Source organism: Tamandua tetradactyla, chromosome 21, assembly GCF_023851605.1.
Source record: "Tamandua tetradactyla isolate mTamTet1 chromosome 21, mTamTet1.pri, whole genome shotgun sequence".
NCBI lineage: Eukaryota > Metazoa > Chordata > Mammalia > Pilosa > Myrmecophagidae > Tamandua > Tamandua tetradactyla.
The window spans coordinates 42,383,605-42,402,286 of record NC_135347.1 but is presented as its reverse complement, the minus strand read 5'-3'; the positions used below and the strand labels follow the sequence as shown (position 1 = coordinate 42,402,286).

The 18,682-nt window shown below is 35.7% G+C and overlaps 1 protein-coding gene across 15 annotated transcripts in view; it reads right to left on the bottom strand.

Annotated features, from left to right (window-relative positions):
* Positions 1-18,682, bottom strand: part of MEF2C (myocyte enhancer factor 2C) — a 165,393-nt gene that overhangs the window by 81,909 nt on the left and 64,802 nt on the right. For 10 of the 15 annotated variants that reach the window (XM_077139173.1, XM_077139175.1, XM_077139186.1 and 7 more), the window contains one exon: positions 11,883-12,075. In XM_077139173.1, the coding sequence (XP_076995288.1) occupies positions 11,883-11,936 (54 nt within the window). In that variant the 5' untranslated portion in view covers positions 11,937-12,075. Of the gene's footprint in view, positions 1-11,882; positions 12,079-13,812; positions 14,258-18,682 lie in introns of those variants that run through there. The other 5 variants (XM_077139174.1, XM_077139172.1, XM_077139176.1 and 2 more) reach the window with 3 other exon arrangements.

Below are 18,682 nucleotides of genomic sequence, written 5' to 3'. Positions count from 1 at the left end.
TATGGGATGGAAATACACTACTTTAAAGTCTGAATGCCTCAACATTATTTTCTGCTTTTTTTTTGTTTGTTTATATGTCTTTTTGACTGTTTAATCTCTCAAAAAGGATTCTGAATTTTTTTTTCTTTACTAAAAATTTCAACATGTTAGTGGCAGGAATCTTGAGAGAAAGTAATTACACCATCTTGGAATTTGTCTGGAGAGAAATATATTTAAGCTCTAGACTTCAGGAAAAGAACATTTAAAAAGTTCAGAGAAAAGTGGTCTTTATTTCTTGCCTGAATGACTCATCCGGAAGGACGGAAAAGTCTGAAAATAAAAATTTAATTTTATAAGCACAGCAGAGAAAGACAGGGAATAATCTAAAAGATTCTGGATGACTGCACTGGTGAAGCAAAAATTTACTGAACTTTCAGATGAGATTTTCAAAGAACACATATCTGATAAAATATACACAAAATTATAATTGAGACTGATTTATAGCAATTTAGATGTTTTAAATATGGTTGGAGAACTTAATTAATCAGTATTAGGTTTAAGGAGAAGTCTATTTTGAAAAGTGTCAAAGGCTCCAGTAACTTTCCTTATCCCTGGTAACACTTTTATCATTGATGCAGAAGAAGATGTAGAAGGCATGCTTATCAGATCTGTATGTAACATAAATTGTGGTGACAGAGCTAACCTAATAGGTGGTAGAGTCTACATTAATTGCTCCCTCTTCAGACTAGGAGCTGAGTCACAACCAACTAGATGAAACATTCAGAGCTAATTTTACAGTCTGAATTCTTATTGAAAAAAAATAATTACCCAAGTTCAGGTTGGAGGAAAATTAACCTAGTAGCTGATTTTGGGAAAAGGATATAAAGTTACAGTGTTCTACAGTGAGAAGTAATTATCCTACTGATCTTTTTGTTCAATAGAACCAACTTTGTTACTGTATTCAATTACGAGACCTACATTTTAAGAAGGTATCGACGAAATTAGAGCATTTAGAAGATGCAAACAGAACAATTTCTGCACGAAGGAACCATTGAGGGAATCTAGGATTAACTCAGGAAAATAGTTAAAAGTAACATACTAAACACGTGCAAATGTCTGAAGACTTGTGACCATGTGAAGAGGCAGATGAGTTATTCTGGGTTGTTCTATGGAGCAGAATTAGAAAGCATTGTTGAAAATCGTGGGGAGGTTTAAAATAGGGGAAAGCCTAGCGATGAGAACTATCCAAGAGTGGACTGGGTCTCACAAAGCAGGAAGCAGCTCATTCCTGGACCCATTTAAGTAGAGTTGTTTAGGGACGTGGGTATAGACGGTGCTCCTGAATGAAGGAGGAGGCTGGACTAGAGACCTTTAAGAGATTCATTTCAGTTTTTAGATGTTCAGATTCTTCACCTACGTGGCCTAGACTTTCAGACAAAGGGAAAGATAAGAGGGAATGACCATATAGTTCAAAGCAGCATCTGTTTCTGCAGTCTCACACTATAAAATTTAGTCTCCCATTTTAGTTAGCCAATGCCAATAATATCTTATCATAGTCACCTTTAATTTCCATACTCCAAGAAATAAAATGGGTCACTCTCTTTTTAGTGAAAAGTGAGACAAAAGACTGAAAAGAACTGAAGTAGATGACATTAAATGATGTACAGTGATCAAAATACACAAAAAATAACTGCCAAGATTGATACAACAGAAAATTCACATTACCAACATATTTTTCAAAAAGCAGGCTATATGCATCCTTACTGGGGCAGTATGGTGTAGAAGCAAAAATGTAGGAATTGAAAACTAAACCTGGGCTCTGCCATTTATTAGCCGTCTACCCTTGGGTAAGCTGCTTAACTTACTTCAACCGCAGTCTCTTTATCTGTAAAATGGAGGTAATAATAGGAATCTTATAGAGTTCTTATGAGACTCAAACTAAGGGTCGTAATACAAGTGCAATTGACTTGTTGACTGTGAAGCACTATACAAGGTAGGCAGATTTTTCTGACTGATGCTTTAGGCTCAGCCTCTTCCTGTTACATAGTGTAAAGGTTAGTCTCTTTAGGGTCTGTTTACTTGTGTTACCACTGTTTGCTTACGTATAGATTAGAATTGTCTCTCTCCTCTAGACTCCGGACTTTCTTTGAAAGCACGGACCATCTCTTGCACATAGTCATAACCTGAAGTCCAAGATCAATCACTTGGCTATTTCTTGAGTAAATGGATGGATAGATGGATAGTGGAAACAGACATTTTTCGGGGGGGAGGGGAATCCAAAATGGATAGCTGAAAACACAATTCTTTGTATACCGAGACTATATTAATTGAAAGTTTGTCACTGAGAAAGGACAGTCGGTTTTTGTCATTTTAATTTGCAATAAGAAATTTGGTAAAATTGAGAAGGAGCAAAATTGGACTGGGTTAATTTTTTGAGTGTGAGTTTGTTGGTAAAATCAGAACATATTTTATTTCTTATACTTCCACTTTTAGATAAGAGTGTTGACTTTATTTGATGACTTTTTTCTAAGGAGTTTGAAGACTTTGTAAGTTACCTCTTTACATTTGATAGCATCTCACTGAAACCATTTTTTTAGTACAGATTATCATCTGTTACCATTTCTCAGATGAACACTGCAAACAAAGACATGAATTGCCTTAGCTCACAACACCAGTAACTGGTTGAAATAGAAACAGAATGTATCTTTACACAAAATTCATCATTCTATTAGTCAATGTTGCCTCTCTTTTTAATGTTACACTAAGAATCATCAGAAGGTCTACTGAGTACAGAGTAGTGCATAAACATTAACTAATGTAAGGACAGCTTTCTAGGTTGAAGTAACAAACCTATATATACAAACTGGTTTTCTAAGTTCCAACAGTAAATGAAAACCACTTTCCTGGGGACCACACAGCCAACTCTGCCATCAGATGCTCAAGCCATTCCCACTAAAGTTGGCAAGAACCACAAGTGTGCACGGACGGGAGCACACTGGTTCTGTATTTATGGATGTCTGTTTAAATTTCACAAAAAATGTATTTTTGCTGGTAGCAAACGGAGATCTGTTTCTTCAATGTAGCTTAGAGAATTAAAAAAGTTGTCCTATGATTTACACACAGGAAATGTAAATAAGTCCCCCAAACTGAGGAAGAGTCCAGTATCGTTTCCTAAAGGGTAAGGGACGTTAGTTTGACTACGGAGGAACGAAAAGGGCATTTCGTAATGAGTCTCCACTCCACCTCCCCACACCCGCTCTATGCAGCCCCCTCCCCTGGACCCATTCACAAAGCCATCTCAGAAGAACTTTTCTGCTGTATTAACTGTGGGAGTCCTTGCACCTTAACAGAAAGGGTTTTGAACAAATAAAGTAAAAGAATCTTTGGAAGCGGTATGCACCCACATGTATTAATAATTTAGGCCTAGCTCCAAATGCAAAAAGGGAATTAACCCCTCCATCCCTAATTGGAAGCAACAACAATTCTATATATGGATCTCAAATTCTTTTTTCTACCAATTGGAGAATTCGGGCCTGATCTTAATTGAACCTTAGTTGCTAGATAAATGGGAATTTTAAAAAATAATTTCGTTAACTCATAAAATAATAATTATTTCTTTGTTTAAGCATATATTTGAGACTAGGATGCCCAGCTAATTTCTATTTTCAAAGTTTTGAGGTATTACCATTTTTTTTCTCCAAATGGAGTCATGATTAATATAACCCTCATGTCAGGAAGCGGTTTAAAATTCCCTTCTTCTCCTTATGCCCCATCTAGATAATCTCAGTTTCCTCCCAGTTTAAAGAAACCAAATGACTAATGAGTGACAAGACAGACAGTTAGTAGATACAAATTCAGTGTGTAATCCTTAAGCTACTAGGTCTCCCTATGTGTTTAAGGGGTTAGGGACGGAGTCAAGAATCTGCAGCGACAATCTCTGATTGAAAAAAAGAAATGCCTTTGTTCAATGCTCTTTTTCTTCCCCTGACTTGTTCCTGACAGTAAGTAATAGCACAACTGTTCCAAAGTATTCCTCTTCAATTTTATTTTGTTTAATTCAGTCTGTCATTAAAAGGCTTGCAAGCTTCAAGCTTGATGATTACTTTTGGTGGGAGGAAGCAATGCCACTGCAGACTTGTGTTCTACACAAGCGCTCCTTTATACAATGACAGAGCCTGCCATCCTAAATGAAAGGCTCTTTAAAGAGCTGTGAGGGACTCTTTTAACCAGACTGCTGCCATGTGCTTGTAACCCTCCAGCGTAAGTTGCGAGGATGAGACAGCAGTGTGTTCTGCTGCAAAGAGGACTATTGTCCTCATTAGCCTCAAGCAAATTGAGCCCTGTTTCACTGAAATGTAGTACTTCCGAAGAGCAGGGTTTCGAAGCAGTAGTTCCTAAAATTCTGAACGTGATAAAATGTTAAACTAGGGGGCTTAAGAGTTTGGGATTTAAAACTTGATCAACCCTTCACCAGATACTAATAGCTTAAAACCCCAAATAAAACTTCAAATATTGTGCATTGCACAATATTTTGAGGGAAAGTAATCCACAGTGGGTTAGATTGCAATTAAATAAATTAATCATATTAATAAATGAGAGTATTTATTAACAAACCTACAGAGTCTGGGTTTTGAAAGTGTGACAGCTGATTTCTGATACATCTCTCTACGTGAGAAAAGGGAAGAAGGATAAACTATAATTATTAAAAGGTTTTAATTGATCCATTTTTAAGTCTGGGAATTTTTTTGATTCTTAAAAAGAGAGGATTATAACAAAATATAGTTTTTTGACTTTTTGCATATCCTGCACAGATCTGCTTTCTGTTAAAGGACTGATTTACATTCTAAATCCATCAAAAGAAGCAGTCATGACATAAATATCTCTGTTCCTCCATACTTTATATACATAACATATATCATTTAAACCTGAGAAGAATCAGATACCAGACTAAAATTTTGGGGGCAAAAACATGTTTACTAGTTCAACAAAGCCAAAATGTACCTAAGGTAAAGGTCAAAGAATACTTCATTCCCTGCTGAGCAAATGCTCAGGAAGCACATTTGTCTACGTTTCCTGTCATAACAGGAAGAGTGTAACTTCTTCCTTTCCACAATGGCTTCAGTTTTACCTCCTAACTCCAATCTTTTCTCCCTCAGGGCCTTCCAAATCAACCCTTGCAAGACAGGCAGGAGGCTGTCTGTCTCTGCTGTAGTTTCCAAACAGTTGCATTTGTTGAAATGTTATTTAAATGCTAGTGATTAAGCTAAACTGCTCCGATTTAAAATTAAAAGTCAAAGTTCCAAACACTTCGATTGGTTCTCTTATTTCTATTAATGGTTCAGCATAATTAAGAAGAAATACAAATCTAAAGTGCATATTATGGGATTTTATTTATTTCAATGTAATTGTTATTTAATTTTGCACCAAAGTCATTATTCTTGGGAAAAAATGTTCCCAAATTGTCTTCAAAAACATAAACTTAAAAAAAAAAACTTCCAGCACAATAATTTTTGAAGAGAAGGAGCTTATTTTAAAGGAAGAAATCATAAAGTTAAAAGAAGTCCAGAATGAAAAGGATATGGCTTTTGAAACAATCGGCAACACGTTCCTTAATTCACCCTTTGGCAGAAACTTCTTGGTTTATGTGGTCTATTTGTAATGCCAATACTTTTAGTGTTATTTTTTCAGTAATATAATGTCATACACATTATGTATTTATTTGCAAAGCAAAAGGTGACTTGTAGCAAACAATGGTGTGTGCATGCATTCAGAGGTGGAAAGGGGCATTCAATGTCAAATTTCTACACAAAATGACTGAAATGCAATAAACAAAAGTGTCAGAGATTTTTTAAAATTATCATTTGAAACAGAGATTGTATGAGATACACAAGCTAAGACTCAAAACAAAATCTCTAGAAACCCTCAAATTCAAGGAACAGTTTATTGCTTAAATAGATGAAACAGTGACACACTCCTAGAGGAGACAGTAATCCTTTTGCCTGTGAAAATGTTGGCATCTCTTGCATTTCCTACCAAAGAAAAGCTAATGAATGGGTTTGATGGCAGTGGGGGCAATATCTCTCTGGCAGTAAAAGACTGGCTCTAGCTGACTTAAATACAAACATTACACACCACCAGGGATGTAGATTAAGTGTGTGGCACACTATCACTGATGATTCAGCTGCATGCCAGGGAGACCTTCATGAATTGTTTTCAAATGGCTAGGAATGGAATAGAAAGGAAAGGTCTGATGCCATAGCTGTTAAACATACATCTGAGCACTCTGGCTACTGCTTTCTTTGATTTATAAGCTCACAAGTACAGTTAACACTATTTTTTCCTTTCAGTTTTCTTTCTCAACCCCTTCCCCAGTAATTCCAACCCTTTGGATAAAAATATCTTTTTTTTTATGCTTGGTGATTTTAAAATTAATTAAAAAATGATTTAACATATGCATGAGGAAACTTTAGGTATCTGCACTATGTATCACTATATCCTATAACTCAATTCTAAGATGTACTAATATCCTAAGCATAGTACTACAATACACCGATCTCTTTATACAAAATGAGTTTAATAAACATTTTAAGATGAATTTAGAGGAGGCAGTCAGATGTTAAGATATGATACTGAAAAAAATCAACATCATTATGAGGTATCTTCAGGCTTATTCTTTGATTAACATGAAGAACTCCCCTATAGCATTGAAATGGAATTTCCTATCTAATAATATTTACTTGTTTGACATGCACACAAGCAACTGACAAGTCCGGAAGGTTTCTTTGTGGGAAGATGGCAAAGGATGTGTATTTTGACAGTGGGGCCAGATCACTCTGTTCTTGACTATTATGGTTCAGAATTCATCACAAAGCTATAGTTCTTTAAGCAATTCATTTTTATCTTTAAGTTATCCAGTTCCTCACATTAAAAAAGTGCATCTGTTTTGATTTCAACAAATTTTATATTAGGCTATTATGATATTACTCCCAAATTTAGAACTATAAGCAAGCCTTGTATTTACAGGCATTCTGCATATCACCTTAAGGAAAATTCCATTTAACTTTTAGCTAAAATTCTAGGAAGAATCTAAAAAGGTGGATAAGAGTTATTGAGAAAGGAAGGAATAAAATGATTTCTTGTTAAAGAGTGTCACTGAGGGAATCAATACATCTCTTTTTTATTTTTAAGTTCAGTTCAGAAAATATGTTTAAAGATATCAGTATGCAGAAACTGTCAGAGGCAACAACTACACGTAGCTGAATTTTTCCAGTTTTGTTTATCCTAACCCATTTTAAATTGTTCATAATCTTGAAAAGAAATGGTGATAGGGATGTAACAGAAGAAGAAAAGTTACAAAATTTAATAGTTATGAACTCTGAATTTTTAGTTATAAGGGGATTCTCCTAGCCTATCAACAGGAGAATGCTACTAATTGTGTTTAATTTGTGCTCTAGTTATTGCACTGACAATTGCGTGAAATTCTGCATACTGGCAAAAACTATTAGTATGGCAGATCCGATGAAAGAGAACACTTGGTATTTAAAAGTCTTTCTTTCCTGACTATTTTAGAGCCTAATATTTTTGAAAATATCATTCAGCAAATATTTTCCCCTTTATAGTTATTAAGTATATTAATGTCCTTACACGAGTCGCACAATCAATTTTTGATTTACCTTTCCTAGCCTTTTTCAAAGTAGGAAAGTTGAGAAATTTAAATACAAATAGTAAACTAGTTTTCGCTAAGCATGCCCTGATTTTTCTATATCTTTCTTATTTAAAAGGCATAAATCAGAGATTTTATATTGTGTTTGTATAGAGAGTCAAACAAAGACAAAATTATTTTAAAATTCTGGCTCTTTCAAATACCATCTGAAAGAGGGATGATTATGGTTGCCTAATTCATGAAGGTACCTAAAGGGTAAAAACAAAAAAAAATACAGATGAAGAGAATGAAAATGAAGCATTAGAATACGCTGGAGGCCACAGTGATAACATGCTGATAAATAATTCAAAATAATTTGGTTAGTAACATAAATTTGAAAAAGAGTTCCACAAGGATTGGATTTAGAAAATGACTTCTCCCTACTTCATTTTGAGCTTCTCTTTGTCAAGGTCCTGGGTGATCTTTCCTTCCTGTCCACAAACCACTCTCTGCCAAGAGTCAGCTCTCCCTCTGCTGTGGGTCTCCAGCCACAGGTTAGCTTCTGAAGGGCGCCCTGTGCTCCTGCTCTACTCAGTTCCACAGCTCCATCCATCTCCCTGATACCCATTTGGATAAACCCTCTTGAAAGGAAGGTTCAGGGAGTTGTTTTGATGGAAATCACATTAACTATAATAGTTAACGGTTCAAAGCACGTAATTTTCAACAGGAATAGCTAATAAAGTGAATTTACTGAGCACTTATGTGGTAGGCGCTTCATATTTACTACCTCATTTAATGCTCTAAATGATCTAATGAGGCAGGTACTATTTTTTAATCCTCACTCTTACCAATGAGGGATCTGGGCCTGAGAGGGGTTAAGTAACTCCTGGAGGTCATATAGCTAGTAAGAAGGAGAATTGGAGCAGGTTTGTGGGACTCTAAAACCTTGCTGTTAGCCATTATATTATACAGGATACAGCATGACATAATTGAGAAAAGGATGGCTCTGTTGGAGAGACCTGGATTAAAATTCTAGCCACTTCCTATCACTAACTGTTTGATTTTGGGCAAATTGCTTAGAGCATAAGAAGGTCTTCAGAGCTTCGTATGATAAGGACTCTGCTTAGTCTCTAATCTCTTCTTCTCATCTTGGTCATACTCCATTCTCAAGTCTCACTGGCCTGCCTTCACCTCTTCAGCTAAGCTCTTTCCCACTTTAACGAGTTTTGCAAATACTATTCCCCTGGAATGCTGCTACCTGCCTGACTCTCCTTAATCTTTTAGCTCTTCAGCTTAAACACCATTTCCGTGGAGAGGTTTTTCTTGTATCCCCAATGTAAACAAGGCCTCCTGATATAGCATTTTCAGATTTCATTTGTAGTACATATGAACCAAATTTTGTTATATGTTTGCATACTTCATGTCTGTTTCATCCCACCAGATCAGGTGCCCACAAATCATGGGCCACAGGCCAAATCCAATGCATGTTCTGTCTTTGTCAATAAAGTTTTATTGGAACACAGCCACAACCACTTGCTTACATCTCGCGCATGGCTGCTTGTGCGTTACAACGGCAGAGTGGAGTAACTCTAACCAAGAGCATACGGCTTATAAGGCTGAAGATATTCCCGATCTCACCTTTCACAGACAAAGTTTGCTGACCCCTAGAGCAGTCTATAAGCTATATGAGATTTTTGTTCACCAGTGAATACTTCATATATTTAGGCATATTGTTCATTTAACAAATAAATCAATCATTCAGTAAAATGTGATTAACAAGGATTAAATGGAATAATATATATGTCATTCTTGGTACACAGTAGGTGATTGTTCAATAAATGGTAACTACTTTTATTATCACACTCTAAGTCAATACTTCTTATTTTGGTAAAAACATACCTTGTATAGCCAAATAAATACCTGCAATGGGAAAGCAGACTTTCACTACTTTTGAGAAAAGATGAGAGTGAGCACCGAATGAAGTTCTGCTGGAAAGTGTATGGTGGGGGCAGCTACAGAAAGGGCAATACAGAGACCATTTTTATTTTCAACATTAGAACACGTGGTTCTAATGTGGAGATCTCCCAGGTAAGAGAGATCTCCACAACTAGCAAGATATGCTGGTGAAAATGTGCTGATTTAGAAGATAAAAAACGACCTAGGTCTTTTAGGCTTTCTCCCAAATAAATCTTATGACTACTCTCACAGTAGGTGAGAGGCACTCATGACAAACATTTATATATAAGACGGATGTTTAAAATTCTCAATAGCCATCTAAAGCAATCACCGAAATATATGTTAAATCACTGCATTTTTCATTTGTACTAATTTCATTTAAAAGTATTAAATTAAAGGGTCAACTATACGTAGATGAAGAATGGAGAAAAGAACAACTAGATCCTAAATTTTACAGAATAAAATCAAGGAATACATTTTCAGGATTAAAAAAATAATAAGTCAAACTGAACTGAACAATTTTTCTTCTCCTAAAGTTATTGTTACTTCTAACGTGGGTGAGAGTAACATCAATCGTAGATGCAACGACATTTAAATCACGAAAGATGCTCAATTATTAGCTCCAAAGTATAGTGTTAAAATTCTTGTATCCCTATGTGAGTTTATGTTCTTTTATAAAGTACAATGAAAGCTCATGAACTCAACCCACGAAATTTTTCTTCTCTCTTTATAAGTGAAAAGAAGATGCAATGAATCTCATGAATTTAAAAATTACCTGGCATAATTAATGAAATGCTAAGTGGTAATTCATGTAATTTTGACCACTCCAAAATATGTTATAGTCCAAGTAATGAGGTCTAAATGATCAATGACATATGATAGTCAATATTTCAGCCTTAATTCCAATTTCAACCTGTAAACCAATTAAAAATACTGTGGTTTTATATTGACAGAATGATTGCTTTTTGGCTTGGCCCACAGCATTAAGCAGTGTGTAAGGAAAACATGGAAGGAAGACGTCATAAATCTTAGCATTATTCACCCTTTAGTTCAATAATCAGCTAAAAATAGTTCATCATGCAACCTTAAAATATGTAATAATTTAAAGGAATTATTACATTCCTGAAAAACCAAGGAGTAAAAAGCTTCTTGTTAATGGCATATGGGCTTTGATGGTACAAATAATTTCTATTTGTCATAATTTATACATATAGCAGCGTTAATTAAAAAAAAACCTAATTAGTTCTAGTCTCACTTGCGGGTCCAAAAAGATAAAAAAGGACAATAGAGGAGAAAAAGTATCTTTACTTGGGAGGAATTACAATCTAGTGGAGCAATTTCAAGTCTGCCCTCTTAGCTTTGCCCAGTGTAAATGGGTAATAAGCAAAACAGTCTTCTTTTTCATGGCCAAGGAATGTCTTTTCTGCAGGTTTCAGTGTCCATTTGTAATAAACCAGCAGCACTGAAATTCCTCTCAAGGACTATTTGATATTTAACATCAGGATGCTTGCACACCCCCAGTATCCTTATATAGCTTAAGTCTGCTTGCCCCAAGCATGAAGAAAAATAGAGTCAAATGGCAGGCATCTGTGATACAGAAGCCTAAACTGGTGAACAGAGCATTTGGATGTAAAAAGTCTTCTGGATACATAAATTTTATCATACAGATATTATCATTCGGAGTTCTAGAAAAAGACAGCAACATCTGTTTCTATATTTATAATATTTAGGCTTTTATAGAAAATGGTATGAATTAGCTAATAGTTTTTGCTTGTACTTTTTAAGTTCCTAATATCTTGGGTGAATTTTTGTTGTTGTTGATGTCATCAGCACAATGTTAAAATATTGGGATATGTTCCAAAGTCTCTCTTACTGGGTTAGAGAAGGCCAGTTTTTTTTTTTTTGTACAGGATATTTGGTTTATATTGTAAATCTTTAAATGATGACCACAAAAGGCCTAGTTCCCATGAATACAAGAATATCTTTGTTTGATGATGCATCAATGTAGCAATGTTATGCTTATTAACTCTTAATTATTAAGCGATTCATGTTACGCAGTATAGCTCCCATTTAAAATTCATGTTGAAGTAAAAAGTGAATAATCATGAATGTGTAAACTATCTTTCAACAGGCAAAGTGATTTTTTTTCCCATTACTTAAACTGCCCACATTTAAATCATTAAAACTTCTCTCAAGTTCAGTGAAGAGCTGTTTATAAGTCTGAAATGTTTTCAGTACCCTTAACAGTGGGGAAAATGTAATAAATAGTCCATGTAAAGAATGGTACAAAGAAAAGTTTACTCACCTGTCTGTTACGTTCATCCATAATCCTCGTAATCTGAATCTTTTTTCTCCCCATAGTCCCCGTTTTTCTTCTCTCTCTCGTCCCTGAAATTATGTATTTTTTCCTTCCTTTTCTTTCTCTTTCCTGTTTCCTCCAAACAAATCTCCTTCTTCAGCACTTGCACAGCTCAGTTCTCAAATTCCTGCATTCATTCCTGCTAAACAAAAAAGAAAAATTAAATATCACTATAAGGGCAAACCAGTTTCAGAACAACTATCACTGCCTAGTTCTATAAAGGAAATAAACTGTATGTAAGTAAATCAATAAAATATTTATTAAAAGTATATGGTATATAAGATGCAGGGACATATTAAGTAGGAACAGATTGTTTTTATAATTAAAATAATTTAACAAGTCATTGAAATGAAAACTATGCTTTAAAGCCCATCACTTGAAATGTATCTTTTGCAAACAGTTTCTTAATATTTTTAAATGAAATTAGGTGAGTATTTTCAACCTTCGGTTATGAAAAATTACCTAAATCAGAGAGTTAATGAACCTTTATGTACCTGTGTATGCTAAGTAGGGCAGCTAATTCATTTCTGAAGGGAAAACCATCATGTGTTTTGACAGCAGAGGTGATAATGTCCCTTGCTATGCAAATAGGATGGACTATTAAGAAAGTGCTATTTGAAATATGGAAATGTCAACTGATTTCAATCTAAAACTCTTAATCTTACTTTTTAAAAACGCTGTTATGAGAACCCTGTAAAAACAGTATGGGATGTTTAATCTTATGTAAGAAGCATCTATCAGCAAGATCTTTTTCTTTGGAAGTCCTTAAGTTGTATTTTGAATAAAAGAATAGAAAAAGATAATCATTGATAGAAAAGAAATGGTACAAAAATAAGGGTACTGTTCCATTTATAAGCACGCTTTCTTATAATAAGCCATTAGTCTTCTGAATTTATGTAGTTTTAAAAAGCATCATATCTCTTTGGGGAGTAATACAAAATTTCGAAGCTTGCTCTTTTACACTGGAGATTTTGAGGTTATGAATTAAAAGTAAAGAAATATTATCCATAATACAAGATAAACCCAAGGAATGTAAAATATGGCATATATTTTATTTAAAAATTATATATGAACATATTTTAACACAATGAAAGTGAACTGCTATGAAATGTGGAAATGAACAAGAAAGCATTCCACATGCCTTCTTAATTTGCAAGCAACAGCTTCAATTATTCCATCTCATCTTAAGTCAATGAATACAGCTACTTGCTCAGAATCTCCGTTTATTTTAGTTGGTGCCTGACAAGTGACCTGATAAATTCCCACATGTATTATGTAACCCTAAGCCAATGTCCTGGCTATTTAGTAGGTTATTTGGCTCCAATTCAAAGTTATTGGGACAGGAAAGCTGTTGTACACTTAGTCTGATCAGCAGCTGTCTTTAGATTTCTTTAATTTAATTTCTAAATTCTTTATCACCTCGAGTAATTTTTTTTTTAATTCCAGTTTTCTGTGATTATCTAATTGCAAAAGCTATTATGATATAATTAGTTCTGGTGGATTAAGCATTGCTTAAATACTAAGACTATCCATTCGCTTTTGCCAAATGCCTTTCTATTAATCTGGGTTGAGTGCTGCCTCTGAGAATATATATACTGAGGAATATCATGACCACGTGTTACTCCTCAAACACTATTATCCCAGCAGCATTTTTAAGAATTTTAAAGAGATACAAGTAACACACGTTTTAAAATTAGCTATAAATATTGTAGAGTTACTAACATAAGATATATTAAAATCACAGTAAAATATGAAAAATCCACAAAGCACAACCGCATCGTATATTCACTGTTGCCAAACACTCTCCATCTATTTTTAGAAACGGCCTTAAATATCACTCAACTGGACAACTTTCTTGTGTCGCCTACGGTCTTACCTTACGAGCAAGCAGCACGTTAGAATGGCATTTCCCACACATGTGCACGGCCCCAAAGAGACACACTGGCTTTCTTTATCACAGGAAAGCCAGTCCATGAATCCACCGCAAATGCATAGGGACAATTTCCTTTCCTTTCATTTGGCTGAGGCTGGTGGCACTATCGGCTTACAGGACGCCGCCTAAGCGCTTATTCATTTCAAGGTGGAAGGTCAGGGGAGGCAGATTAGAGCGTGGTGACAAGGCAGGGAGGACGAGAGCGCTGCTCATCCTCATCTAAAGTACCAGTAACCAAACAAGTCCAGAAACCTCCGGGGAGAAAAGCCGACTCAGACAGCCAGAGAGAGTTCCTGGTGAACCAAACTCAGACGAGTTCCTCTATATCGCCACTGTATTTCACAACTTTGAAACATGAGGCACTTTTTAAAAAGAGAGGAGCAAGGATTTTTTTTTTTTTTTAATTCTTAAAACATGATGGGAAATATTTTGCCAGAAAAGAGACACAGATAAGCCAAAAAGCTGATAAAAATACCACTGAATATATTTTCCTTTTTAAAACTGTCAATGAAATGCAGAAAAGCAAGTTTCAAGTTCAGTAAAATTAAACTCTTTTTTTGTTTTCTGCAAAAACGTGTATGTCTTGAAAGTGCTGCCTTTTGAATACACATAGATATTTCTAAAATGTAGAATTTGGTATTGTTAGGTACCCTTGTAGAATAATATGCCATAATGGTGCCACTGAGGCTACTATTTTCGTGAAGCAAAATGTGTCCTGAAACATGTGGCATAAGACATTTGATTATGGGTCACTACATTTCAAGGCCGTGGGTAAAAATTTAAGGAATTAGGAAGGTCACCAATGGCCCACCACTTGTTTCCCTAACATAGCTGGTTCTCTAGCCTGGTTTTTAGGCAAAAACTTTACGGTAAGGTCTGTCTCAAGTATTACGTTGTAGGAGGCCTAGGGCAGACAGCGGAAGAGATTATCTAACTTTAGTAATCTGTAAAACTGTTTTGTATGTATATGAAAAAAGAATGTAACAGCTAAACTACATGTAGTTGGATTTCATGCTGAGAACTTTCATTTACTTACAATCAAACATAAGTTTAAAATAATTTCAGGGGCCTCTCGCTACTTCTTTCCACATGAAAGAGGCATTCTTGGAAACTGACAGAGTTACGTATAAACAATCAGTGATTTAAAAACAAAAAGGAAAAAAAAAAAACAATTGCTCTACCATAGTTACACTCTATGCAGTTACAAGCTTCTGCATTTTGTTTTTTTCCTGCCAATCTAAATAAAAGACAAATAAAATCAGGCTGCTTACTAAAAAGGGGAACTTCATTCTGGCAGGCTTCTGTTCACTTTGAGTTTGTCATTAGCAGACAGAGAAGGCAGAGTGGGTCACTCAGAGACCCAAGCTTAAGGACAATTCCTTCTGGACAGAAGCTAAGGCTCTTTCTCCCCCCTGGGACGCTCTCATTTCCAAGCAGGCCGCCTTGAGTGGCACCCACCTCCCCTGGCCTCCGTCCCCCCCCCTCGCCGCCCTCCCTCCCGGCTTCTTCCTCCCTCCCTCCGTCCGACAAATCCCTCCCAGTAACACAGAAGAGTCTTGACAGAATGGCAGGAAACACGCACGGACTGGTCAGGGAAGGATGTGATGTCAGCAACCACGAACAATAAAAGGTGTAAAGGTGCTTCCTTCCCTAAACTGTTCCAGAAGTGTAAAACGGGAACCAAAACTCTCCACTTCCTTCTCTGAGCAGAACCGTCTGACTGGGCAGTGCTGGGACGCCCCGCGCGCGCCGGGGCCTCTGAGAGGTTCAGATAAGGGACAGTGAGGAAAATCCAGACCTGAGGATGCAATTCTTAATTTCTATTTTTAAAACACCTGAGAAAAAAGCCATTTCGGTTCTAGCTTTAGCATTCTGAGGGACTGACCGCTTTAAGAAGTAAAAAGAAGAAGACAAACTTAAGCTCATGCTGGTGCTGTGGGTGATATATCACCCCTCACACACAAAAAATCATCTTACTTAGCTTATGCAGCCATAAAATGTGAATTTCCCCTTAGAGACAAATGGAGAATTCTATTGTACAAGGAGCCAAGGTGGATTAACTATTGGGGGGGGGGGAATAAATCATTAAAAACTACTAAAAAAAATATCAAAGTTTGATGATAAATACGTTCCTTATGTCCCCATCACATCACAGTTTAAAAAAAATGTATATATATATATATATATATATATACTGGGGGACCAGGAGAAAAACTGTGACCTTATTGGAGGTTTCAAAGTTCTTTAAAAAGTTCAGATCAAGCACCTAAGTATGAACATAAACTTTCAATATAAAGTCAAACTATTTATTTTAATCTCATCACTAACAGGTTCTCTCTAACATGGAAACGGCAGTCTACCATAAGGTTTCTGTAGGAAGAAAACCACATATCAAGTGAATCTGAGTCATCTTCAGATTTCAATCATCTTCCCACAACTCTTTGATTTAGAAATTAAACATAACCTCCAGTTATATGTTTTGATCTTAGAGTGAGACTGCCATGCCACATTAAAAGAAGTGGGAAGAAATTAATTCTCCTCTGCTAAACTTATCTTTGCAAAGTGCGTATTTTGCTACAATAAGCCCAGTGTAGTCACTTAAATAAAAACAGCCTATGAACAATGATAAAACATTTTAAATATGGGATGTCAATTTGCAAAGAAAAAATTGTTTTTCTTTTTCTCATTTGGCAAAGAACTTTTTCATTGACTCACATTGTTGCTAGCACTAACATCTTCATATAATGTTTTCTAAAATGTAAAAACTTAAGGCTGAAAACCCAAGCATAGACCATACCACACAACAAGAAGTAATACTGTGTAAATAAATACAAGCTGGATACTTAGTAAGGGACAAAAATAATCACAAGCCCAGTTGCTGCGAGCCTAGTATTACTAATTCAAACACTTGAATGATTCATTATCATTTTAAGTGGAAATCTTTGCTCATTCTGGTGCATTTAGATGCATTTAATTTTCAACTTTGCGATTTGTTTAAAAAAACACAAGATGTGTACAATTATATTTAGTTGAAAAGGAACAAGCAGAACTTTTACTTTTTTCCCGTTAATAGCTACTCTGATCTTCAAAATAAATAACTGAGCTATTATTCTTATTGGTGCTTGGCTATATGATGTCTTATCTGTTAGGGAATATTTTCTTGGTCATTAAAGTCATTCTATTTCTCTGTAAGCTTGTCATCTACCGTAGAGAATGGTATATCACCCTAGCTACCAGTGCAAACTGAGTTCGTCTGAAAGTCACACAGCCACAGACTCAACCTCTAAGCATAAGTAAAAAAAAAAAAAAACAGCCATTCTTTCATATGGATAATACCATCATGCCAAGCATGAAGTTATTTTCCCAATCGATTACAATTTAGTGTCAATATTGTGAATTTATGAGCCATCTTCACGTCTCAGTAAAGCAATGTCACACAAACAATAAATGGCATTGAACATCTTTTAGTTCTTCATACCTGCCATGCCCCATCTTACCACAGGGCCTTTGCACATAAAATTCCTTCCATCCAGAACGTTCCTCTTTCCCTTCTGGGCCTCCTTAACTTTGTCTCTTTCTGTCTCTGCTCCGGTTTATCTTTTTAGGAAACACTCCTTGGCCTTCTGACCACATCAATTCCCCCATCATAAGGTCTCACAGCACCGCATCTTTCTCCTTTATAGCCCTTGCCACAGTTGAAACTGCACATTTGCGTGTCTTCCTAGTATCTGTGGGTCCCTTAAGGACAGAGGCTAAGTCCATTTTGTTTTACTTTTGTATTCCCAAAATTATGCCAGGGTCAGGCATGTAGTTGGAGCCTAATAATTCGCAGTTGATCAACTCAATTAATTAAGATTGCTGTCTTTCAGCTGACGAATTTTCTTCATTCGTTACTTTTAATGACTATTAAGAAGCATTTCCTATTTTTGTTTCTTCTACAGAAGCAGACTGAGAACCTCACTTAATTCTCTGCCATCCTGATAAAGCACCACACGTGGAATAAAAATAATCTACGCTAAGAAGTAGTGGCGGAGCCAATTTTAGAGTCAGGAAGCTCAGGGTTTGAATTCTAGCTTGATACTTAGAATCTGGGTAAGTACAGACTAATTGTTTAATACTTTGGAACCTTTTTTCTTTGCTGTACAAAAGTTGGGAAATTACTTCGTCATTTGCCAGGATGCTTAGGATAATTACATGCAGGACGATATGGGAAATGCCAGGTATGTAGATTAATGGGAGCATGGCCTACAACTGGGACAATTTCTTTAGGTTTGAGGCATGAACTAAAGGCCATATGGCTAAGACTATGAACTGAATCATAGCCCTTTATATATTATGAAGCTCTCACTTTGCAAAGCTAATGATGAACAACTCCTTACAGAGAATGTTTCATTTACCTTTTAAAAAAATAATCAGCATAAGAAGAAAAAATTTACAGTGGTATAAAAATTAAGAAGTTTCTCTTAGTATCAGCCATGGAAGAGCTTCAGGCAGCAAAAGTAGAAATAACTAGGGAAATATATCAATTTTCCCAATGACCACAGCTGCCTAAAACTCTACATTAATGCTTCTAGCCCTATTTTAATATCTTTCCCCAAGGACAAAAGGAGATGAAATGTATGTCAGAAATATAATAAGGCTAAAAAGAACTCGTTTTGAAACCCCTGCAATTAATTTAATAGGTGGGCCTAACCTGCCATTATCACTGACATAACTCATTTTATTTACACAGTTCCAGAATTTAGGAGTCACATACCTTTAAACAACTGTATTGTATTATAAACCGTTTAATAAACACGAGGGAAGCACAGCT